At 37.2% G+C, this 25,991-nt stretch overlaps 2 protein-coding genes across 3 annotated transcripts in view; both read left to right on the top strand.

The window, feature by feature from the left end:
• Positions 1-53: 53 nt before the first annotated feature.
• scarf1 (scavenger receptor class F, member 1) lies at positions 54-23,157 on the top strand. Its single transcript, XM_039757078.1, has 11 exons — positions 54-238; positions 1,673-1,734; positions 4,675-4,776; positions 6,031-6,556; positions 7,959-8,174; positions 9,157-9,285; positions 9,601-9,704; positions 10,687-10,804; positions 12,490-12,614; positions 13,137-13,274; positions 13,575-23,157. Exons 1-11 carry the CDS (start codon positions 138-140, stop codon positions 14,678-14,680), a joined length of 2,727 nt encoding a protein of 908 aa, XP_039613012.1. The 5' UTR covers positions 54-137; the 3' UTR covers positions 14,681-23,157.
• Positions 23,158-24,143: 986 nt separating this feature from the next.
• The window catches only part of LOC120531563 (kinesin-like protein KIF12), a 50,661-nt gene continuing 48,813 nt past the window's right edge, over positions 24,144-25,991 (top strand). For both annotated transcript variants that reach the window (XM_039757080.1, XM_039757079.1), the window contains exon 1: positions 24,144-24,373. In XM_039757080.1, coding sequence (XP_039613014.1) covers positions 24,354-24,373 — 20 coding nt within the window. In that variant the 5' untranslated portion in view covers positions 24,144-24,353. The remainder of the gene's footprint in view (positions 24,374-25,991) is intronic.

Below are 25,991 nucleotides of genomic sequence, written 5' to 3'. Positions count from 1 at the left end.
AAATCATGCAGGCAGCCTATCAGGCATCCAGTAACTTGAGAATTCAAGGCAGGGGTGGAGAATTTATTGGAGCCTCAAGAAGAAGCCCAACAAAACAAACAAAGTCTGATTGTACTGGATTGGCATCACAGCTCGGAATGGACTTGATTTTAAAAGGCCTGTTTTTGTCCTACTTGTTGATGTTCTGCCATTCCCAGATCCTGGATATAAAAGAGAAAAATGTTTGTCGGGATAAAAGGTAGGGTGCACCGTTTTGTCTGGTATGATGGCAGGGCAGGAGGAGATTTAGCAATGATGAAAATATGAGGAGCGGTTTCCTTCCCATTAATAGGGCTGCTCCAAACAATTGAGATCCATCTATGCATGTGGTCATCTTTGCACTCTAGGCACAAGTTCATACTTTTATATTCTAATGTTATAAATGTTATCTTTGATTCCTAATATGTCTGTAAGTGGTGCAAATCCTACCACCGTTTTGGAATGAATGGGCACAAATACATTTATAAAGAGCACCAATTTCATCACATTATTCCATCCATCCATCCATTATCCAACTCGCTATATCCTAACTACAAGGTCACAGGGGTCTGCTCACATTATTTTAACAGACAAATAACTTTGGACCTCCACCTATTAACTTCTATGAATGTTATTTTGAGTTAGACAGCTTAGTGATAGAATGCCCCATTATGTGTTTTGGTGTGGTATGAACATTTGGTCAGATCAGGAGCTCAGTTCAAAGGGTCAAAGGGATGTCTGAAGAGTAGCCTAGGTGTGGAGATGTGATGCTTTCCTCCAGGGATTTGATGTGTTCCTCAGTGAGTTATTTCAAAGAGGCATCATAGTTGTAACTTATTGGTGGTGGCATGGGATGTTGAATGGCCTTTTTAAAGTATGGTGTCCATTACAAGTTTCACAGCAGCATTCTTTTTCACAGAGTGAAAGCTTTTTGTGAGCCTTTGTCTCGGTGACCCATCCTTGCACTTTATTTGTCCATCTGATTAATAGATTGGATACTACTGTGTTGTGGAATATGCATACAAATACATTCTCACATTGGGCCATTTCAGAGATATCCTAATAATCTTATGCACAAGTCTTTGGGGTGTGGAAGCCAAATTGTAGTACCTAGAGAAAAACTTGCCTAGAAACTGGGAGAACACTCAGACTCCAAACAGAATATGAATGAATGGCTCGTGCCCAGGACTCCAGAGTTGTGATCTTCCCTGACCTGTCTTCAGTGTACATTTTCATGTAAAATAAAAATGTAATCTTGTGTTGCTTTGTAGTTTGTTTCATTAAATACATTTTGTTATCATACTCCATGCTAAAGGAGCTATACTCCCTGAAAACTGACTAATCGACCCCTGTGATAAATGCGGTCAATAACTTTTAGCTAAGAGAAAATGTTTAGGTAATTTTTTTTTAGATTGTCTCAATTTTATCAGAGAATTTCTGTATCTTAATCGTAACTGATCTGTGGACTCTTGATGTCAAACTTTTTTTTGTAATGTCACATTTGTGACATATGTTATTTCATTGTTGCTGTTTGTAGTCCTTTGCATGCAGTCCTGCTTTTACAACTCTTTATTTGTTTCCCACATTATACCCCAGTTTTGCTTTCCATGAATTGTAATCTACTATTAAAAATGTAAAATTTTCCATCTAACAGAAACCCATCACATTTTGTTTGCTGTCCTGGATGGAAACGTCAGGGGAACAACTGCAGTGTCCGTGAGTACTGTACACCACTTCTGATTTTGTTTGTTTTTTATCTTGAAAAAAAAAGTTTTGTTTCAACCTTTATTATGCACAAATGTTTTGTGCTATAGAGTAATTCCCTCATGTTCATATTATACCACATTCCCATCCTAGTCTGTATGAAAAACCTGCTTAATTCATCCAATAACATAACTCAGATTTTACCATGGCCTCTTCCAAACCCTCAGTAATTCACTCCATTCTGAGTTTATTCACAGATCACCCATGTACAGAATGTTATCTTTGACTTACACCAGAAAATATTACATCTCTTGTGTGTCCCAAATTATTGTGCCTTACCTATATCCAATAATCTACAGTATATCTATATTGTTTAATAAAACTATTCTGTCTGTGTGTGTGTTTGTTTGAGAGAGACCAGTTCATCCAAAAATCTGATTGGTCAGTTTGGCTTTGCTCTGATTGGTCAGTTTGGCTGTGGTTGCTCAGTGGTAGTTGATGATAACTTTATGGGTAAGAAGTTCAGATCCTGTTTGCACCTTAAAAAAAAGCAAAAACAACTAATTTCTGACATTTGGTCTGTAAATACTAAAGTCACCTTTAAAGACAGGTAGTATGTGCAAGAATATGAATGCTGTTTTCACAGCTGGTAATGGGGGCCCATTTACCATTGGTGGTAGTCAAGGAGGAGAGCAAGGTGTCTTGAAATGACAGAGTCTGAGGAGCAGGCTGCACATGAACACAATCAAGAGAGGCAACAGAGGCTGAAACACATAAAGATATCGAGGAAAGAGCAGGAGGAACACTGAGGGTGCATGGAGGGCAAAAGAGGTTGAATCACACAAGAATACTGAGGAGAGGTGCAGGGGGAAAACTACAGCTACACAAGGGGTGAGAGAGGTTGAGGCTTATGAAGATACCAAGGAAAGGTGCAGGAGCAATATTATTTATTCTATTTCCTGTCTTTGACAGGAAAGCATGGCTAGTAATACTGTATTATGGTTCACTTGCTTCTGTTTAGTCAGTGGCTCTCAAACTCAGTCCTGGGGACCCCATGTGGCTGGCCGGCTCTTGCTCCAACCAACTTCCAGCTTGCCTAAATAAATTATTTCCTAGTTTGTATGTTTTTGGGTCAGACTACAGCTGGAAATTTTTATTAGAATGTACCAATGATTTATGTATATTACATGTGATAATTTAATTGCTTTTTTACCTTGGTTTTTAAGATTATCATCGTCATAATAAATGTAATTGTTATTTTAGATGTTCTGGTTATTTAATCCATTATTTACAGATGAATCCATGAGTGATTCTGACACTGAAGTCGTTGTAGCCTTCTAACATTCTGTGCCATTTGCTGAGGTGTCTGCTCTGCTTGTTGTTAATTTTTCTTTATTAGGATACAACTAAAGGGGCAAACTACTTAGAAAAAGGCAAATTATATGGAAAACAACAAAAGAGTGTTAAGTATTTAAAACTATTGCAAAAATGCAAATATTTGTAAATGTCTTACAAATGTAAAATCACAGTACAGTACTGTGGTTTTCTAAGTGCAGAACAAGACAAGAAATTAAATGAGGTCAGTTAGAGGTAAAATGGCTCCCTGATTGTGAAACTGTTTGGAACAAAAACCTATAGCCACATTAGGCCCCCAAAATAGTATTTTTGTTTGTGCCTCTTTAAGTGTTATAATATGCATCTGACCTATAAAATTTGATCTCACCTACATATCAGTTTATTGCACCTATGTCTCTTAGTATTTTGCCTTCATTATATCTTAAAATATATCTTTTGTACAGCCCAACAATAATGCCCTACCTGTATAATAAAATACTACATCTTGTCTATGTCTTCCAACATATTGCTTCTCACTTCTTTCCAAACTGTTATATAAAATATCCTGTATCTAAGAACTGCATCTCCCACACTTTTCTCAAGTATTATTTTTTCCCTGTCCTGACCTTAAAGTATTGAACCATATGCAAGTCTGCAGCATGCTTATGTATATTCAGCATGTGTACCTGTCCTATCCTTCAGCATGGCCTAGAAAAGAAGTTCCAAAAAATATACAAAATATGGAAATACTATATGCCTCTCCAAAGTTATTGCCTTTGTCTTAGGTTGACTTTAATGAAGATAAATCACCACATATGTAATCCTGTTTAACAATAAGAGGATACAGATGCATACGTCAATGTTCAGACGCACATAGCCTCCTGGTGAAGGGTCACCATGAATTAGGATCTTAAAATTGAGACGAAAAAAAAAGCCTTGAGATTCCTTTCAATGTGTTGTTGTTAGGTTTGTGTGGAATCCCGGTCAAATGGAAAATTACAATATACACACACACAGATTCAGATGTGAAGTATTTATATTTATCTCATTGTACACCTGTAAAGCATAGTGAAAGATAATGTATTGTAGTTTATTTTAATATTTATATTCAAATTTATTGTACATGCTTATTTTTTATATTTGCTCTTCATGTTACTTGTGGCAGCACGGTGACACAGTGGTAGCACTGCTGCCTTGCAGTTAGGAGACCTGGGTTCGCTTCCCAGGCCCTCCCTGCGTGGAGTTTGCATGTTCTCCCCGTGTCTGCGTGGGTTTCCTCCGGGTGCTCCAGTTTCCTCCCAGAGTCCAAAGACATGCAGGTTAGGTGCATTGGCGATTCTAAATTGTCCCTAGTGTGTGCATCTGGCCTGGGGTTTGTTTCCTGCCTTGTGCCCTGTGTTGGCTGGGATTGGCTTCAGCAGACCCCCGTGACCTTGTAGTTAGGATATAGCGGGTTGGACAATGGATGTTACTTGTGCTTTTTGTACAGATGTAACATAAGTAATTTCCTTCAGGATTTAATAAAGTTATTCTGGTTTTTGATTCTGATGTATTGAATCTGTGATCAACCAATAAGGTTCTCTTTTTCTACTAATAAGGATATCTGTTTGTCCTTAGCACTGTGTGAAGGACCCCAATCCTGTTCTGTAAATGAAATGTGTGTAAATCCAGGGTTCTGCCTTTGTAAGCCAGGATTCTTTGGAGCCAACTGTGAAACAAGTAAGTATACTGATCTTTCAGAAGCTTGATCATGGCATCTGAGTGGGAAGCCAGGAAGGAAGAGAGAATTACGTTAACCTAGTTGTAATGTGATCAGCAAGCTAAAGTCTCCAGAATAAGCTGATTTGTTTTAAATACACTAACTGTACAGAGAGGGTGCTGGTATTAAGTTCATGCTGTTGCTTCATTAATCCAGTGTCCTGTGTTCAAATTATGCGCCTGCTCATTGTGCATGTACAGTTTACTTGAGATCTCAGTAAATTGTTCATTTCTCGATACATATTCAAATGAGTTTTCTGAAATCCTCGCTAACATTCTTAGGTATGTTCTTTGATGATGATTAAGAACATGTATAAAGTTAGAAAGTATCTTTAGACTCCGTGAGAATTTCACTATAAGCTCCTCCTTTTCCTGAATGTGTTGCATTGCCAAGCTCAGTGACCCACACAGTGCCTCTTGTGAGAACAGCATAACTGTTAGAGTTTAACAGAAACTACTGTACTATAAATCTCAAATGTTCTGCTCATACAGTAAATCATAATAATGATAAACTCCACCCTAAGTCAACAGATCACATAGTGTGTATATGAGTGTTTTAAGTGGCTAACATGTCAGCAACACTGATCAGTACACTCATAGGTTGTCTACAGCAGTCTGGCAGATTATTTTGACAGATCTAACTGCTGACCTTTTTTTTACTCTTTTTATGATGTTTGTTCCATGATGTGTGGTTGTCAGAATTCCTCCACTGAATTCAAACATAAGATAAAGCACCATCACATCCTTGATGCTAACAAATGGCCTTGATGTCAAAGTTGAGGTTAATCATGAGCATCATAAGGGCATGAAGGTTGGTACTGGGCTGGGCAAAGCCAGAAACTTATTGAATTTACAGTTTACAATGCCACCTTGGTGTCCTTCAAATTTTGATGTGACATTATTTTTCAAATACCTGTATTAGATGGTTAGGAACTGACAGGAAGTGTTGTCTGAATATTCATATTTAATATGGAGCTACTTATTGTGTTCAGTCACAGTTTCAATATGTGCTCAATGTTCCACTTTTCGTGCTGGCACAATACTGTGATATTTATGATGTGAAGCATACATTATTCTGTTTAAAATATGACCAACAACAAAACTATTAAAGCAGAAAGCATCACTGAGAATTCATTTAAAATATGCTTAATTTTAAGCAGGATTCAGCATTGATGGGCTAATTTAGTTTCTCTTTTCATATTCTTCCCATGACAGGTTGTCCTCCCCAGTTCTGGGGTTCTGAATGCAAGAAGGTCTGCTCATGTCATCCACATGGACAATGTGACCCTGTAACAGGTCAATGTACTTGCAATTCAAATCGCTGGGGACCCAACTGTCAAGAGACATGCAAATGTGGAAATAATGCTGCCTGTGACCCCCTTACAGGACAATGCATCTGCAAACCAGGCTGGTGGGGGCTGAATTGTAAACAGCAATGCAAGTGCAGTCTTGATAGCTCCAAGTGTGACCTTATCACTGGGAAGTGCAATTGCTCACCAGGTTTCTGGGGTGCCAACTGTGCACTGAAGTGTATGTGCGTTCACTCATCCTGCCACCAAGAGACAGGAATATGCCACTGCAAGCCGGGCACATGGGGGCCATCCTGTGAGCGATCTTGTAGCTGCCAAAATGGAAACTGTGACCCCAGAAGTGGTGAATGCCTCTGTGAACCAGGGTACAAGAGTCCTACCTGCAGTGAGCCCTGTCAGGCTGGCTTTTATGGGAGCGGCTGTAAAATGAAGTAAGTCAATAAAATAACTAGTCAGATTGTTAACCATTTAAAATAGCTTGATGTGTTCTAGTTTTAAATAATAATAAAATTAGACAACATGCAGCTGCACCAGTATCAAATAAAGTACCCAATAGCCATACTTGAGTAAAAGTAGAGATGCCTTTCTGGAAACGTACAGAAGTAAATGTGAAATTTGCCCTTGAGAAAAATATTCAAATTTAAAAGTATCTGATATTAAGTATTCTTAAGTATGAAAAGTACAAGTAAATGCAGAATCTCTTCTTGTTTTATATATATATTCAGAAGTAGATCTTACAAACTTAAACTGAGACTACCTTCCTATTGTGTAAGCCGAATTACAATCACAAAGTATAAACCAAGTAACTACAACTTCAACAAGTGATATTCAGTGTGAGTGGACATCTTAATAACTGTATCGTAATTCAGTGGGGAGGGTACAAAATAAAAGGTGTGCAGGCCTCCCCCACTTTACAAGGAGCTAATCCTTTTCTCAAAACCCCTTCATAAACTGAATTTTCGGAACACCAACTCCTAATTAAAATTAATTTAAATGGAAAACATTTTCGGCATTCCCCAAAAATGACTCCTTGATTTGTTCCAATAACACTGAACTACATAAAAGTTTATCATATCTAATTTCATATTCAAAGGAACAGCCTTTCAGTTTTTCTTGGACTTTTCCAACTAGATCTTGAACTGTTTTGGAGCCATAATGTGAGGAGACGTAAGCAACACACACGAGAAGGTCAGCAAACTACAGCACGTGATTGCTCATGTAAAGCTCGTTGCAACTTGTGGATTATCACCAATATCCACCTCAGCCCTGTTCTGTCATCTGTGATGCGGTTTACTTGGAACAACTGCATAGATGATTGACTAGTAGTGCCAACGGCATGCATCTGAAAATTGTCCCAAATTATCCGCATACTCAAATTTTACTGAAGCAATTTACAAAATTAAGTATAACATTGCTGTAAAGAATGTTCCTAGTAAAATATATTGGAGTAAAAGTAACCATTTGTGTTTGAAAGTGTAGAGAAGTAAAAATGAAAGTAGTCTGAAAATGTTATACACAAGTAGAGATATTCTCAAAACATGCACAAATACAGTAACGTAAGTTTTTCAGTTTTACTACTATTTAACACTGAACTGCACCAACAGTGTATCTTTTACTATAAGACCTGCAATGAACTGATGTTTGGGCTGCCATCCAGTTTGACAGTGCATAGTATGTGATAAATGCGAGGGTGTCATTATGACCATGTTGAATTCCAGAGGCTGGGCTGCTCAACAGTTGTCTTATGTGATATGGTGTAGTATGTCAAAGCCCAAAGCTCATCATGACCAACCTCTGTAAATGTCAAAATAAGGTCTTGTCTTCCCTTCACAGGTGTGGGTACTGCAAACATCACAAGCCTTGTGACCCTAAGACTGGCTCTTGTGTGGCCTGTGAACTGGGCTGGAATGGTACCCTCTGTAATCAGCTTTGTCCTGCGGGTCGATATGGAGAAAACTGCAATGGAGTGTGTCGGTGCCGTGGCAGTGAAGTCTGTAATCGCAAGACTGGGACATGCTTGCACTGTAACCCTGGCTGGTCTGGACCAAGGTAACAGATGGAAAACAATAAGCTAGCAGATATCATGTAAACATATAATACTTCATGTGACAAAAACTCATTCAAGTTGCTTAGAAATTAAATGCATTATTTGGCTTTTTCAGTATTAATAAAATTAATGTTCATACAACAACACTTTTTGAATATTTATTTGGCAGATATTTTTGACACCTGTGAAAGGCGCTATATAGGCTGACAAAGGAGGCACATGTAAAAAATCAAACAAAAAGACTTTATTTTCTTCAGCTGGGGCCATGTCTTCCCCGTATCCCTCAACTCTAACACAGTCCTGCACAAGCACACCAAAGTAAATGTAACAAAATACTTCTTCCTCCACTCCTCCCAGACAGCTTTGTCCTCCTCCTCCTCCTGACTCTGGTGCCCAGAGTAGTGGCTGCTGGCTCCTCTTATAGCCCACCCGAAAGTGCTCCAGGTGATGATTGACCTAATTCAGGCTGCACTTCCGGGTGTGGCTGCATCACAGCCCACATGGTCTCAGGAAGCCATGCAGCTCCCCCTGGCGGTGGTCACGGAGCCCAACAGGGCTGAGCTCCGAAGTTCAATGATTGTGGCTCGATGCAACCCAGGGGGGCTGCCACCAAGTGTTTTGGGGGAAGTAATAAGACTCCCATGGCTGTTCCTCCGGATTCAGTGTCATGGGTCCCGGCCGTCCACCATACACCATTCAAATCTTTTAAAAAGTACCTAGCAGAGGTATTGGGACAATTTAACACACAATTTAAATGGTCTGAATAGTCCCTTCTCATTTTTCTAATTATTTATTTCCTTCACTCGTGGTGACTTACAGGATCAAGATGGATTACAATTGTTTTCATTTTTTACAGTTAGAGCACATACAGGTTAAGCTACTTGAATGGGATCACAAAATACATGAGATGTGGTGATTTAATAATTTATAATCTAGTGCTCAGTCTAATACATTACTCTGGCTACCTTTCTTGCCTCTTTATAGGTGTGATTCCCCATGTCCAGCTGGAAGCTATGGAAACCTCTGCCGCTTTCAGTGTCAACCATGTTACCACGGAAGCTGTGATTCAGTGACTGGACACTGCATTTGTGACTCAGGATATCAGGGAGACAGGTAATAAAAATTAAAGTTCCACACACACTCAAAAAGCATTCACTGAAAACCCACAAGGCTGCAAGTTACAAAGAGATGTGCATCATTTGTTAGAAACTCTGTTAGTTGCTTAATCTGATTCACACCGCTTCACTTCAGATAGTAAATTGAGCAAAAGAAATGTTGATTGAAAAACTATGCCAATGCAATCTGTAAGATGCAAAATACAAAGTAAGCTGAACATAATCACTGCCTTCTTGTGGATAATCAGCCTTCTTGTAGCACTTCCTCTAGACTTGATCTTCTATGAATTCACTCCTATTCTTTCTCTTGCAGCTGCAACACTACTTGTCCAGTTGGATTCCATGGCCAGAATTGCTCATCTCCTTGCCTCTGCAGGAGTGGTACTTGCCATCCAGTCACTGGAGTCTGTGATGCTGGTGAGTGCTCAGCTGCCACATGGATGCATGTATGTTAGTAGTGGCTGTATGGGGAGTCCCCAACAAGACTGTCAGGCACTATAACTGGTTTGTCCATAATACATTGTCATCCTCTGGGGTTTCTCGATAACTGCCAACTATCTTCCAGGGAATCAAATATATAATTCTTAGCTCTTAATGGTGATATAGTGACCTTGAAGATTAATATATATAGTAGATAACAGATTTTGTGAGGTTGACTAATACTACAAAAGATACATTTTTTCGTAACATACATGCGCAATATATAACACCTCTAACAGAGACTTTTTCTGCATGCATATCATATCAGCCAACTGAGCTACACAAAAAAAACAGGGAATATGTAATATTCACCGCAGATCAATTTTGTTACTTACTCAATCATTTCTACTATATTTTAGAAAATGGTAGTGGTAGAAACTATTATATGGTGAAGCAGAGTTTTCCAATTTGGAGTCACATATTGTAAAATGCTGTTAAAGAAAATATGCAATAATTCAGCTGTGTGCTGTTCCATCTTTGCTGCGCAAAATGCCAAATTTTAGTTTTCATATATTGTTGGTCTTCTTTTTGGATTTTGTCATTCTATGTAGTATTTATTATCCATCAGAAAGAAGGTGGTCATAACACAGACTGGCAAATTAAGCATAGGCACATTAAAAAAAAACACCTTCAAGCATAGAAGATGTTTAAGCATATCTGGTAAATGTGCTGAAAAATAGTTTCTTTTTTGTGTGTTAACTCTATTTGTTTATGCCTTCTGGGGGTGTGTGATACCTTTTCTATAGTGCCATCAATCTTTGAGATTGCCTTGAGCTTTTATATTAAGTGTTTTTTTACTCCCTTTTCTGCCTTGCACATTGACATAATAATAAAATCATAGCATACTTAGAACCTTCTATAGTTTTGAAGTAAGCCCTGAAGATTGTATGAAAGAAAACTGAAAATGTCTGTTTCTCAGCTTTAGGGAGACATGAAGTCCTCATCATTGCCATTCTTGTCCCTCTTTTGCTGGTGCTCTTGGCAGTCATCTGCTGCTGCTGCTGCTGTGGAAGCAATCTGAACGATACAAAAGACAGGTGCAGCAACTTGTTTTAAGTCTGTACTGTATTGAAAGCCAAGAGATGTAAAACTAGTGGTCAAGTAAGCAACAGTGAATAAGCTTCAAATCAGGTGGTCTGGGTACATGTCATCTGTGTGTCATTCACTGCTTTTTTGTTTAAATAACTGTTCTGTTGTGGATTTTATGTTAGCACCAAGTCAATTGGTTTCAGCACAGTCTAAATTTGTACATAGTTAAATTTATTTAAAATGTCTCCAAATTACAAAGCACATGTACAGGAGAGACGTTCTTAAAGGATACTGATGAAAATTGTGTGTTTTCTAACCAGAGTGTGAAAAATTAAGATCTCTGTGATCCTATTCTTCATGATATTAATCATTTTGAATTAGAGCTTTCTATAGAATAAACCATCTCTATCCATCCATTTTCCATCCATCCATATCCTAACTACAGGGTCACGGGGGTATGCTGGAGCCAATCCCAGACAACACAGGGCACAAGGCAAGAAAAAAAAACCCAGGCAGGGTGTCAGTCCACTGCAGGGTGCACACACATACCAAGCACACACTAGGGACAATTTAGAATCACCAATGCATCTAACCTGCATATCTTTGGACTGTGGGAGGAAACTGGAGTACCCAGAGGAAACCCACACAGGGAGGACCTAGGAAGCAAACCCGGGTCTCCTAATTGCGAGGCAGCAGTGCTACCCACCATGCCGCCCTTATAAACCATCTCAATGTACCTAATAAAGTACAAAAGAAGACAAGTAACAAGTTGCAATTCATTCATCCATTAATTTTCTGTGCCTGCTTGTTACAATACAGGGTCTTGGCTTAACATATTCTGTGCCAGAATCACTGAGTGCACTTTATCACAGGGGTCATCCTTGCAGACTCTCACTTGCTCACACTGGGCCTATTAACTCCAGAGGCATTCATTTCAGTTATGCTAGGAAAGCGTAGTCCCTGAAAAGGTCTATATTGAAACACAGAACAAGTGAGCTTATGCCAATGCAAAATGCAATATGACGCAGCTGAATTAAATGATAAACACTGGGAAGCGCCTACAAAATTAAAAAGTTAAACAGAATATACATAGGAAATAGAGGAAAATACTGTAAGTACTTTGAAAGAGGAGGAGAAGTACTTTTAAAATTATTATTTTATGCATATTTTATTATTTTAAGCCATTGCGTTACAATGAGTTAATAATAATAAATTATAATAGACTTAATGATTTGTGATTAAGTATGGACTTGATATTTTAATTTCAAGAGTCAGGCTTTGTTCAAAGGAGTAAACCTTGGGCCATTTATTGTAATTTCTGAGTATGGTCCTATGAATTCCAGAAGAAGAACAAAATCCCTAAAATGAGTGTAAAAATGAGTGTAGCAATGCATATCATTTATATAATGTAGATCAAGGACACACAGCTTCTTTTGAAGATGAACCAGTCTTCTTCAGATTTTTGAAGGCTCAAAACATGCATGAGTATGTGATTTAAAATAGTTTTGAGTACAGATTTATGACAATTAAAAAATGAGATATAGTTTTTGTTTTGCTCTTGGGCCTGAAAATTTTCTGGACAGGGAAGAGTTGCCCTTCAGCCTGTATGTTGTGCACCTTCAATGCAGTGATCACAAAACAGCTATTATTTTGAAACTGTCAACCCTCTCTCATGTTTCTTTATGATTTGCAGGTCGGCCATTAGTGATGCTGGTCCAATGACTCGCATGAAGCACCACGTTATCTGTGTTATAGCTAATTTAAGCTCAGCCATTCCCTGCTTTGTTCTGGGGTCTTCAACATGGCCTCGGGTCACAGGTACAGCTCACATTTTATTTTTTTTTCCTGACACTATTTTATTCTCTCTATTTGACAACGCTGTTTAAAAAAGTTCAGATTTCAATTAACAGCCTTTTCACTTCACCTAAGGAGAGAATTATTTGGTAAGCCAATCCAAAAAGAGACTGGTGGAACAAGACACTTCTTCGGAAAAAGAAAATTATGTATCAACCGCCTAAGAACGTTTTAGTTTCTATTAAATCAATATGTCTTCAGATTATATGGGTGAAAGCTGGTATACTTAACCATACAAGGGGGATTCTCTCATTTTCACACAGCATTCAGCTTAGAGATCTAATCTGGCTATCCTACTGTGCAAACATGAGGCCCCAAAATAATCACGTCATTTAATATTACACATGCATATCATAATTTCTACATAGTGTGCTTGAAATCAGAATTAAATGGAATCACTCAAAAATAATAAGCTTAATCCATAGTCTTTTCCTTATTGATCCATGCTAGAATAATAAATAGATGTTACTACTGCTTTCTCAACAGTGGCTCATCATGATGCTGATGTGACCTTTAACCACAGCTTTATCGAACCTCCTTCTGCCGGCTGGGTATCTGAGAACTCATTCTCATCATTTGAAACAGACGAGGAAGGTCCTGTCTACTGCATTCCACCCAAAGAAGGTAACCACGAGGGGTAAAGCAGAATCCGTTAGAAGCCAATAATTTTGCTATTGTATTGTCTGGTCACTCCATGTTTTTGGTTACTACTTTACAAGTTCTTTAAAGGATCAGAAGTGATTATAATTATTATTATAATATGAAAACTTATTTTTTTGGCTTGTCTAAGACTTGTCAATACCAGTAAGCAAATCCTCTTCTACCATTTTTCTAAACAGATGAATCTTTCATGGTTCTAAACTATTAACCAGGCTATTTTTTACAATGTGGCACCTTGACAAGACCTGCTATATTTGTTTTCAGGTGATGGTGCAGAGTTCCAGGAAATGGCTTCTAAGTGTAACATCTTTCCAGATGTTTCCTCCTTCAATGCTGAGGATGTTTCTCAGGCCTTCCCTATTCCCCGAACCTCCAGCATTGCCAAGTCCAAGAGGCCTTCGGTGAGCTTTGCGGAAGGCACCAAGTTCGGACCAGAGGAGCGTCGCGGTTCAGCTACAGAAATGTTTAATATTCTTCGCACATCAAAAATGTTATGGGTGACCTCAAAGCTTTCAACTATCCAGTCCAACACTTCTTCATTAGAGGGGGAAGAACCATCTTCAACTGAGGATAATCATCATTATGAGGATGCTGAGATGCCAGATGCCAATCTAAATAAAACAGACCCAGATAAAGAATCAAAATCAGCGTCCATTGGGGGCAGTGGAGAAGCCCAAAGTGGTAGGAGAAGGACAATGTCAAATGCCAAAAGAAATGCTCTGCCACATCAAGCTGCAGAAAACACAGTTTCTGTACAAAAAAGCAATTTAGAAAAAATCTCAACTGTCTATGTGACATTAGGAAAAGCTGTGCGTCAGTCCAAAGCCTCCTCTGACTCAAGCATGGAAGGGCCAGTTCAATCAGTTTTGAGGAGACTGGGCAGCCTACAAAGACAGAAAGAAGACTCTCCCAAACCTAGTGGACGGGGAGACAATATAATAAAGCCACCCCGAAGAAAACTTGGAGCCAGAGCTGGACTTTGGGAACAAGCCTTAGCTGCTTCAGCTGCCAAAGGTCTGCCTAAGCAGAAAACACAGGTTAGACATTCAAATAAATTGGATTGTTCTGTGGACTCTCAAGAAGGAACTGAGGTAAGGAGGCCTCTGATGTCCACATCCATTCTTAAAAATACTGTGATGTCCTCTGGTGGAGAGACAAGGGAAAAGTCAGAAATGGAGAATGGGGATGGAGCTGTAGGGGACCAATATGAAACCCACATGGAATGCAGCATGGCTTCAAACATTAACCTCAGTGATCAAGGTGCTCCCAGTGCTGATGAGAAACAGACACTTACAGAAGATGAAGGGCCAAAATATGAAAATGTAGATCCAAGAGACATTAAATGTGCTTCATACACAACAGAAGGTTAAAGCAAGAAAACAGAGCTCTCTTGATGTGTTTCCACTCTTATTACTGCCCTCTCATTACTGGGGAATTATGTGTAAATCTCTAAGCCACCTTTACTATTAGAGGATAATTCTCAATAATTGATTTCAGGATCTGCTGAAAACTATGTTGAAGAAAAGCTAACCATACTTGACTCTTTGGCCTCCATGAGATTTTAACATGTGCCTGAGAAGTTTACTCATTTCAGGTTCTGCAGTTAAGGTAAAAATTGAAATGATTCAGGACTAGTAAGCATGGCTAAAGGTAACAGCAATACAACAGTCGGGAACAACTGCTGATTCCATTGTTACTGCCTCATAGTCCAGATGTAACTCCTAAGGGTGAGGCAGCACCGTATAGAACTGGCTGATTGCTAAATGAAGCATATTGTCCTATTAGATTACTATTGTGCAAAAGCAATGAGTAAAGTCCTTTTAGAAAACATTGCAGTAAGTTACTCTGAAAACAAAAGGAAGGAATTTGGGTTATGGGTAGAAAGTCAAATGTTGCATTCTGGAATAATCTTCACTAATCCTATTTTGAAAATAAAAACAATGACAAAGAACAGCCATATTAACATACAATCCAACTATAATGTATTTTACATTTGCTAAAATCCACTAATAATAACTTATTTGTATCTTTAACTTGGTAGCATGGCATTCAATTTAATAAGCCATAACAAAGTGACCAGGTAACCATTCAAAGATGTATACAAATTTGCAAATGTGGAAAAGTCTACAATTGTGGTACTCTTATAGCTCTGTAGATTTCTATTAGACTAGTATAATACAGCCTACAGAATGCAGATATTTCTTTCTTTATTCACCCCTTCATATGACTAAATGGTACTGTACTTCTCTTTTTTACTCTTACATTCTACTCACCATTGCACAGTTTTCATTCAAAACATGGTAGCTTCAAATGTGGTAAGCAATCTTAACAATTAGTAAAGGTTGTTATGTGGATGACTTTCTCTTTACTGACTGGTGCATAAAGGAATAATGAAAAGGAACAAAGAATTTGGTATTGCGTTTAGCCCTAGAATCCTCTTTATACTAGAACAACAGAGCACTCTACATTACAGGGAAAACTCACCCACATACTCATTTACACAAAGCTAATTTAAAGTCTCCTAATATTCACAACTTTAGTATGTAGGAGGAGAACAGCATCCTCTAAAAAAGTCTATGTGGCCATAGGAATCACATACAAAATCCATACATATACTGACTGTGACAGGATTCGAACCAGTCTCCTAGAACAATGATATGTAACATTAAAATGGCACTTAGGAGTTTGATGTGTCTTTTTAACATCAAGCTAGTTTTCTGATTCACAGCTTGGGCTGTCATTTCATTATAACCTGTGAAAGCCCAGCATTGAATGTACTCATGTTTACAGTTAGTTTGAGCCTCTTGATTTGTTTGCCTTGCCAAAGAGCTGTTCTACTGCAGTGTTCATCAACTGTCTTATTCTCAGCCAGCTTCCTCTGGCTATTTGTTCTCCTGTTTCCGATGCCCTAAGTTAGCATAATTTACTGGAAAAGCAGTTTACCACAGTTACAAAAATAGCTAAAGCAACATGAAGCAAGCAGTCTCTGAATAGCTGAGAAACTGTACTAACAGGCAGGTAGGCTATTGGTACTAATGATTTTTTTCCTGAAGGACAACAAATATTCATATATACAGCTTATTTATGGGAAAACAAGACTGTTTAAGGGCATTTATAATACTTAAGAAGCTTAAATAATTTTACAGCTGTTTTCTCTATTTCAGGTTTGTTTTACTAAGTGTGCTATATATTCTTTCGACTATGTTCAATTCACTATTTAATCATTTTTCAGCAGTTTTTTTTTTTGCTGCTTTGTAAACAACTTATAGCCAGAGATGGGAGGAGTAGCCCAAACCTATAATGAAGTAAAAGTATAATTATATGCAAAAAATATCACTCAAGTAAAAGTACTTGTCCAAAAATGTATTACATAAAAATATAAAAATAATCAGGTCAAATTAGGCTGTTAATGTACTGAAACAATAATAACATTAAGATTTTCATCATGTATTTTCAAAAAATGTAATCTTCTACTTCAATAAAAATGGAAAAGCTTATAAGAGTGATTAACTGCAAAAATTAAAATCCTAAGTATTGTTTTATGCATTTTACAGAAATCAATCTTTATTAAAATTGCTTATAAATATTTCTGAAGGCATTGCCTGTACACAACTGAAAGAATATTTGAAGTGTTGTCCTTGATATACAGCCCTCATCAAAGGGTATCTTAAATAAATTATAGCTACCTATTGTACTTTGGCCACAACATTCAGTGGTCTTTTTTATACTTTTTTAGTCTAGCTGATTAGATAGATAGATAGATAGATAGATAGATAGATAGATAGATAGATAGATAGATAGATAGATAGATAGACACTACTACTATTACTGTTTCTACTACTAACAATGACAATCAATTTAGGACATCAAAATCAGATAATAGCTGGCATTGACATTTAGTTTTTTGCAACGAGCCAAGTTGCAAAAAGTAGTGTGTTAGTTGTGAGTTAGTGAGTGAGTGAGTCAGTGATACTCCATAACTAACACCAACACTGAAAAGCTATTTAGAAATCAAGCAGAGTTTGCTATCTACTTTCAGAATACTTCTGCAAGGCACCTACACCACAGGAAAGGTTCAAATGTGTTTAATTAAGATGATGATTGAATACATATACAGTATGCTCAAATGTCTACTTCTTTGACCATACAAAGATGAAAACTTGATATATCTGTTGTTTTTGTTCATTTTCAGTCCTCACTCAAGCTACTTGATCAGTCCTCCGTGGCTGCTTAGCTGAATATCTTAGAAGCATAGATAGCATATTTTGGTCACCTTTTGTTTTTTAAAGTTTGGTCAAAGCTGTGATTTGCTGGCTACCAGAGGGATATCTGTGACTGAGGGGCCAAGTATGGTCAATAAAAATCACAGAATAATTCATTGGAAAGTAATTAAGCCTCTTCATTGGCTATCAGTACTAGAAATGAAAACTCTTGCCAGTTAGGTGAAAATGATGAATGAAAGTCCATAGAATAAGTCAGCTGACTTTGAGGCAGTGTTGCTAATTCTTTGCCTTAGAAAAAATAATGCTTAAGAAAGTAAAAAGGTTAAACATGAAAAATTCAAATGTAAAGATAATGAGGGTGACAGAAATTTAATGGAGTAAAAGTTCACTATTGTTTTTATAAATTTAATTCAGTGAAAGGACAAAGTATTGTGCCAAAACTACCTGAAAATAACATTTTTGCATAAGTTTACTTGATGTTAAGTAAATGAGTAAATGTACTGCATTAGTACCACCTCTACTTGACACCATCATTTAAGCGACCATTCTTTTTTTGTCTTTTGGGACATTTGACTACTTTAATTGAAAGGTATATTTTGTCTAAATTATGAAAGTGAATAATCAATGCATTAATCATTTTAGAAATGTGTTTGCACCTGCAGATATTGTGAAAAATCGAACTAATTATAATCAATTAGTGCAGCGTTTCTCAACTGTTGGGTCATGAGTTACTGTTGTGGGGTCGACTAGTGGGTCTCAAATGGCTCGTCTAAGTGAGCAACATCGCTGCACAATACTTCTCCCTGTACTCATCAATGATCGTTCTTTGAATAGAGAGAGACCAAACCCACTTCCCCTGCTTATACATGTGTGCTCATTTGACCAAGGGGGATTCGCTGTGTTATTCGTGCTTGTTTCACCAAGGCAGATATGGGTTGTGAGTACAGTTACTGTGAAAAAACTCACTGAATTAGAGCATCATGCAGTTGTTGTTGTTCGTGTGCTTGCTTCTTATTTACACAGTACAGAGACTGAATCCTGGTCTTCTACTGCAGTTGTGTTAACTTTGCATATTCTCCCCCATAATTTCAGTGATGTGCACAGACCTTTTGGTAGTTAGTGGAAGAAGAGGAACTCACTGGAAATTTAGATTTAACTTCAGGAGGATTTAGAAATCTTGGCAAAAAGTAATTGTCCATGATTATACCCCTCTCTACTATACAAATACAGTATGTTGTTTTCCTAACACATCTTACCAAAACCAAATAAAAGAATTTGCACTCTGTACCAAATAGACATCATAGCATATCAACATCAAAGATTTTTTCTCCATAAATGGCCTCTTGCGAGTCAAATATTTAAAGCAACCAGAAGTGATCATTTGGTACCATAAATAACCATTCTTTTTGTATGCTAAACTTTAAGCAAGGAAGATGTATAATAATTTTATATATACTGTATGCATTAAAATCTCCCAGTAACAAAAATAGTAATACAGTACTCTTGTTTTCAAATTGTTTTCAGCTTCTGGGATTTATAACAAATTCTTCCCTTTGGATTCTATGCTTTGATAGACAGTTATATATTTTTTCTATACCCAAAATCAGAAAATCAGAAAGCAGTCCTTGTCCAAATCGATATCTGAGTTCGAACTTAACTGAATTGAATTTGGAAAAGAAGCATTTCACAGCGGTTTCTGTGAATGTGGCACCCTTTAAATATTCAGCAATTGAAATGGTGCTGGAAATACTAAATCGGGATGAGACTCTTTGAATATACCCAGCATTGCTTAGGCAGTATTTCCTTTGCAGGTGTATGCAGAATGTAACAAGGCACATTGCTTATGGCTGATTTTCCTGTCTCTTACAATAAAAGGACTGGCACACGTGTGCTTAAAAGTGACTAATCAGGTTAAAATGGGAGAAAGGGCATTATGGGAAAAGGGGCAGGGGCTTCAAACACTGTATCCACATATACTTTTACTTCTGGTACCGGTTTCCTCCTGCATGTGTGTGAAAATAATTGGTTACTTAGACTGGGCCTGTATGAGTGAGTATTGTTGTGTGACAGAGGGTGCCAAGAGATGGACTATCACTCTCTGCAGGGTTTGCTTATGTCTTCTGCTCATTGCTGCTAAAATTTTCATTGACACTGTTGGACTTTGAATACCAGTATGCTGGAACTGAAAAAAAATAGTGCAACACCAGATCATTCGTAAGATTTTACTGTAGCCACCAGAATGACATGTCTATACATGGTTGGATTTAAACATTTAATTCTGTTCATAATTCATAGACAATACATGTTTAGTCCCACCCATACATTTGAGTAGAAAATGTACATCAGACATCACACAAACCTACTTTGCATGTGAAGTCTGTAGTCATGAAATTATTCTGTGAAAATCAGAAAAATGTTTGTACTATCATGATGCATTTTTAATTGTTTGCTGTTCTTCAAATAAATGTTGGATATGACTTGTTGAAACCATTCAGAATCCTGCTTACTTATTTTATCCAAGGTGACTTACAACATCTGAGATACAGTAGGCTATATTTATTTTGCTTTTTTTCCAATTTATACAGAGATAGATGAAGTGACATGCTCATGGTCATGCAGTGTCAGTAGAAGGATTTTAACTCACAACCTCTTGGTTTGAAGTCCATAGCTGTAAAACATAATATGGTGTGGATGATGATATTTCAGATCACGCTTCTTTCCTTATATATTTTATGCCTTCTATTTTGAATTTGACTAGTGTTCAAGTTCATTGTTGCATGGGCCAGAACAACATCAGGCTCAAGGCAGGAACTAACCCTGCCGAAAAAAACGAGTCCACTGCAAAGGTGTAGTACAGTTCCGACTCACTCATAAAATGAACTTGGCACATGTCTTTGGAATGTGTGAGGAAAGCCAGATTGCCTGGTGACAACACTACATGAATGGAACTTGCAAACTAAACACAAACTAAAACTGAAGCAAGAATTGCTAACCACTGCACCACTATGACACCATTACTGATTTTAGTATAATTTATATTTAAGAAAGAGACTGATATATTTTATCTAAATAAACCTTCAAGCAAGTCTATATCTCCAAATATAGATTATACATATACTGGATTTAAAAATACAGGATTTTATTTCTAAATTAGCTCAAAGAGACTAAACACTGGAATTTAAAAAGAGGCAACAGTGCATTTTACTTTAAGATAGATAGATAGATAGATAGATATAGATAGATAGACACTTATTATGTGTTATTATTATGATTTTTATACTTAACAAGACAGGGAGACATTATTTTGAGTAAGATGATGGTCTCCTGCACTATCTTCACCTACTACCTACTAAAACATGTAGCCATCTATTTTCAAACATTCTTTGTCTTTCGTTCAGATAGTATATAAAACTGTGAATAGTGCAGCCCCTTTATTTGTGGCCTTTTTAATTTCTGTAATTAATTTGATTCTTCCAGTAAGTTCGGGTCAGGTAAAAAAATTAAACTAGAGGAACACACTGGGTTGGGAAGGTAGAGATTCCTATTATGTTCAATTTCCTTCTATATTTTAAAGGTTTGTTTCTCAAGTGGCATATTTTAAAATTGATAAAATGGAAGCTCCACTGACAGGCCCACTGGCAAACCTTTGAATGTTGAGCAGTCCAAACAGCACACAACAGCTAAGCACTCCATTGTCAACTTTTATATATGTCACATCTGTCCACGGTTTGGTTTCCAATACTCCACTACAGGAGTGGTACTGACACGATCATGTCTTTGTAACCCTTACATACAGGATATCCTCTATTGTCTCAATGCCAACATTCCTTTGTGGTATGATCACAAACCATATCAAGTGTAATGTTTTAGGTAATGTACTACAGGGTTTTACAGTTCTAGAAATTCCCCTCAATCATATCACTCAGCCTCAAAAGAAAAGTGTATATTTCAATTGCTGCCTGTACTTAAACACACACTGTAATTCACAGATGTCAAAGTAGTTCTGTGGTAAATGCTGCTTCCTGGATCTAGCATTTTGGCTTTAAATTCAAAGGGAGGAAAAAGAGAGTCCTTGGATCCAGGACTCTCAATGGTTTCCTTCCTTTAGAATTACATTTTAAACAGAATATAACTTCTTTAGCATTTCTTTATCCCATTTTTTTCAGGCTGAACAGTACACCTAAGGCTTGGCTCAGTTGTGGGAAAAATCATACATGTGAACAGCCTTCTGACAAGGCCACTCCATCCAGCTTTAAATCACAGTAAACCCTCGGTTAGTCAGTTAACAAACAGACAATTTATTCACTTTATATATTTCTTGCTTAACCAAGACAAGTAATTTACATACATCTGTCATCTGCACGTCAATGATAATAAAACTGAAAACCAGTATGAGTGCTTTTCACATGTGCTTTGCAATTGACAAAGTAACTGTTCTAATTTTATTTGTATGTATAAATGAAACAAGAAGCATTTTTTCTTGTTTTCATCTGTTTCCTTCCATAATTCAAAGATATGCTCTTAGTTTGAGTGACAATTCCAAGTTGTTCTAGTATGAGTGCGTATGGACTAGGACTGGATTCACCTATAGGTCCTATATATTCCTGTCATATTCATATTACTGCTAAGTTCCTGCAGTTTTGCTGTGGATAAAGTAAGCTTGCTAAAATGGGCTGTTGAATGGACAACATCGCATTTTTATTCTTTGGAAATATATTTTCAACATTAGGTTTCCTGTTCCTAAGCCTTGAAGGCTTGTGTTTGGGATACTAAAGTTAAGAATGTTATTGAAAGGTCACTGATCACTACATGTTAGTGGGTTAAATTTTAATCTCCAAGATTTACAATTCAGTTGTTGCTTATGACTCACTCTTTGACCCTGAGGGAATCAGCTTCACCTGACTGTCAAATGTAGGAAATACATGTAAAAAATTTATTTCATGTGTCCCTGTAAAGTGCCTTGGGTTGTCTTCAATATAGAAAATGTTAAAGTGCTATATATAAATTAATGTTAAGAAGAACACTCCAAGGCAACTCTCACAGGCAGCATACCTGGTATGATCCTTTGGTAAAAATGTAGGCTGTCACTCAGAGCATGATGGTGGAAATATTTCTCTTCACTGGAATGGAAGTACTTAGGAACTCCTCAGATGTATACCTGTACACTGTAGCTTGGAAGAAAGTGGTGTGTGCTCAATTTCCACAACTCTCTCTGGGTTAAGATTGATCATACTCTTCGTTGAATCTGCAATCACTATAAATCTTTATTCTTCTCGTTTCTTTTCTGGTTCTTCAGTGATGGCATTCTGAACCACCACTACCTGAGCAAAGTCCTGTGAAACTGCGTGTGAAGTTTAAATTAAAGCAGATACCACAAAATACCATGTGCACCACAGCGTTGAATCTTCCAAGATGTAACGTAAAACAGCAATAAAAGAATTTTTTAAGAACATTTACTTTTGGTTGAATACCCAGAACCCCTACAGATTTTTGACTTCATTTTAACTGAAGGTTTTTTTTTTTTGCCACCTGACCTTATCATCAGACTCTTATTTAGAGACTTAGAAACCAATTCTATATTTAAGGACTATAGTCTTTTAATTATATATCTATCTTATGTTAGTGTGCGTTATTTATTATTGTACAGTTTATTTATTATTATTCTTACCTAATTTTTACTTGGTTTTATCTTTTCTTGTAACTATTTTTTGACATCTTGTAAAGTACTTTGACCTACATCCTCTGTATGAAAATGTGCTATAGAAATAAATATTGTTGCTTCAGATTATGTGGATGGAGAGTAAAGTAAGCATATATTATTTAAACTTTTTAAAGAAAATTCCAAGGCCTGCAAAGAAAGTGGTGTTATAATCATTGCTTAAGGAACTTGAAATATCAGACAAAGCAACTTTACTGTATATTGGTTATTATGTATACTACGCTGTCATGAATTCTTTAGAAAAAAGTTTTGCCAAATGCTTTGCACTGTTGTTTTTTTCTATGTTTTGTTCATTTGTAAAAATGTGTTATTGTTGTAAATGGTGTAAAAACTTTTAAAATAAAGAATGTGGTCTTTACTAAAATCCTTTCTATAAATGGCATCACCATCTTATCCCAGGCTTGGAACATAATTTCATTTTGAGGAGTGTGTAAGGATGAGAAATTGCTGTACCCTTGTTCAATGTTCCTGCTGTAGGAAAGATTAATATGTAAACGAACGCCTCCTCTGGTTCCTCCCTTCCTCTTCCATTGTGAGGATTCCAACACACTACAAAATGGGAACAGACTGTTTGTTAATCTTTAACCAATTAGCAATTAATTGCAAGCCATAGACAGGCTGGTCAGAACCTGTGTGAAAAACCGCAAGAGTCATTTGAAAAATATTTATTATCTTAACCCCTTCTGCAGTTAAGCATTGCTATGGTATAAGTTTAAACGTAACCAATTTAAATGTTTGGTGAACAGCACAATACTAGAGACAAAATGAAATATCACTAGGGAAATGAAATATGGGAATACTTATTTTGGAATAAGCATATTTTGCTTGAGAAGATAAAGGAAACGAAACAGACTACTTAAAGAAAGACTGTATTTTCTTTAAATGTCCTACAGTAATATGTTTAACGCGCAAGGGATTTCTACGACTGCGCCGACGCTTAACGCTAGCCGGTCACTCATTACTGGCTTGAGGAAATGAGGAGCGAGTGGGTGTGGGGAAAGTTAACTCACCTTGTCCTTCTCTCGGTGAAACAAGTGGCGACTACACTAAGGACTTTATATCCACTACAGACGGCAGAGTTCGAGTTCGGACGCGTCTCCAATGTTTCACAGCCTTTTGAGGTATTGGGCTACATCTGGGGTTGGTCCAACACGTTTGAGCAAATGCTGCCACTTTCCCTGCGCATGCTTCTTCGTAATAATGGTGCGAAACTAAGCGTTGTGGGAACGGGTAGTCATAATTACTGGAAATAAGAATGAAAAGTGTTGTACGGTTTTGTATGTAATGGAAGATATTATAAAATCGAGGAAAGATATGGAGATGGATGTGTTTGTGAGTGTTGATTATTAATATAAAACTGAACACCGACTGCATTATGTATCCAACGCAACATGCAGATATAAACGAAGTAACAATATACCTGCTCGTTTTCTGTGATCTTGTCGTTTTCTTTTGCAAGAAAAGCTGTGGTAGTTTGGAAAAAAGTGTTTTCAAAAACAAAGAAGAAATCAGAAACTATAGGCATTCCTTTGATTTTAAACTGAAGTGCAAGGATTTGTAACATGGAGAGATATGTAAGATCCGCAAAAGAGAGAAAGGAAAATTACAGTGATAGTAAAGAGGGGGAGTGTGGAAATGTTGTCATTTAGTGACCCGAGAATTTTATTTTGTGGAGGCTGATATATACAATTCACGACTTTATATTAGTGGTCCATCAAAATATTCTAATAAAGTCTCACTCACTAGACATTTGATGTTTCCAGAAGAGCCCAGAAGGACCTGGAAGCCAACATCTTTTGGACCCTTATTTTGTAGCATTCTAGAGATGTAACTCAAAGGACATTTTTGTTTGAATTTTGCAAACTGAAGTCCGGTGTATACCACAAAAAAATTTCTAGCAGTCTCCTTGTAACATTTGTATGATGTCCCATTAATGCTGTCAGTAAACAATGGGCAATCTTTCAATAATACCCTAACCCAGACACAAACTTGTGTCATCACTCCACCCTGATTGTGGAAAGTAACCATCTAAGTGAGCTGAACCTAAGTATGGTTTCTTCAGTTAAACAAACTCTAGACTTCTGACTAAGGGGACATGTTTATTCTGTAGCAGGCCCACTCCACTTGAGCTTTGATAATATACCTTTTATTAAGATGGATGATAAAGGAGACACCAAATTAAAAAAAAACAAAAAAAACCTGAGGAACCTGAAACCCTAGATTTGGCTCTGGAACATTATTGGGAGCATTCTGAGGATATCATTCTTCTAATAGAGTATTTACCTCACTGTTAGGTTGCCCTGCTTGGTTGCGATTTCATCTTCTGATGTAAAAAAATGCATACAACTCTTTTTCAAGTACTGATGTTACAAAAATAAAAAGTGTAGCTCTTCCTGTTGTATGATGTTAATCTCTGCTGTATTTGGTTACAACGATTGAATTTAATCTAGTTAAAAAGAGGGGTACTTTATGCTCTCTGGCCTCAGTGCTATAGCACTGCAGTTAACTGGTATGAATGTTCCAAGGATATCCCCTCTTATTGGAATTAAAGGATTATAATCATTTGAAAGACTTCAGTTATTTGATGGATTGGGGAAAGTTTCCAGTGACAGCGAGACTTTTAATGAGCATGTCTTATCAAAGGCAGAAATGCATTCAAAGCACGGATGTGCGGGGAAGAAAATATTCAATATTTGTTTGAAATCTTGGGTATACAAAAATGGTGTGGATAAGGAGTAA

The sequence above is a fragment of the Polypterus senegalus genome, chromosome 6 (assembly GCF_016835505.1).
Source record: "Polypterus senegalus isolate Bchr_013 chromosome 6, ASM1683550v1, whole genome shotgun sequence".
NCBI classification, from domain to species: Eukaryota; Metazoa; Chordata; class Cladistia; order Polypteriformes; family Polypteridae; genus Polypterus; species Polypterus senegalus.
The sequence above is the reverse complement of the archived record's forward strand: the minus strand, read 5'-3'. Positions and strand labels throughout refer to the sequence as shown.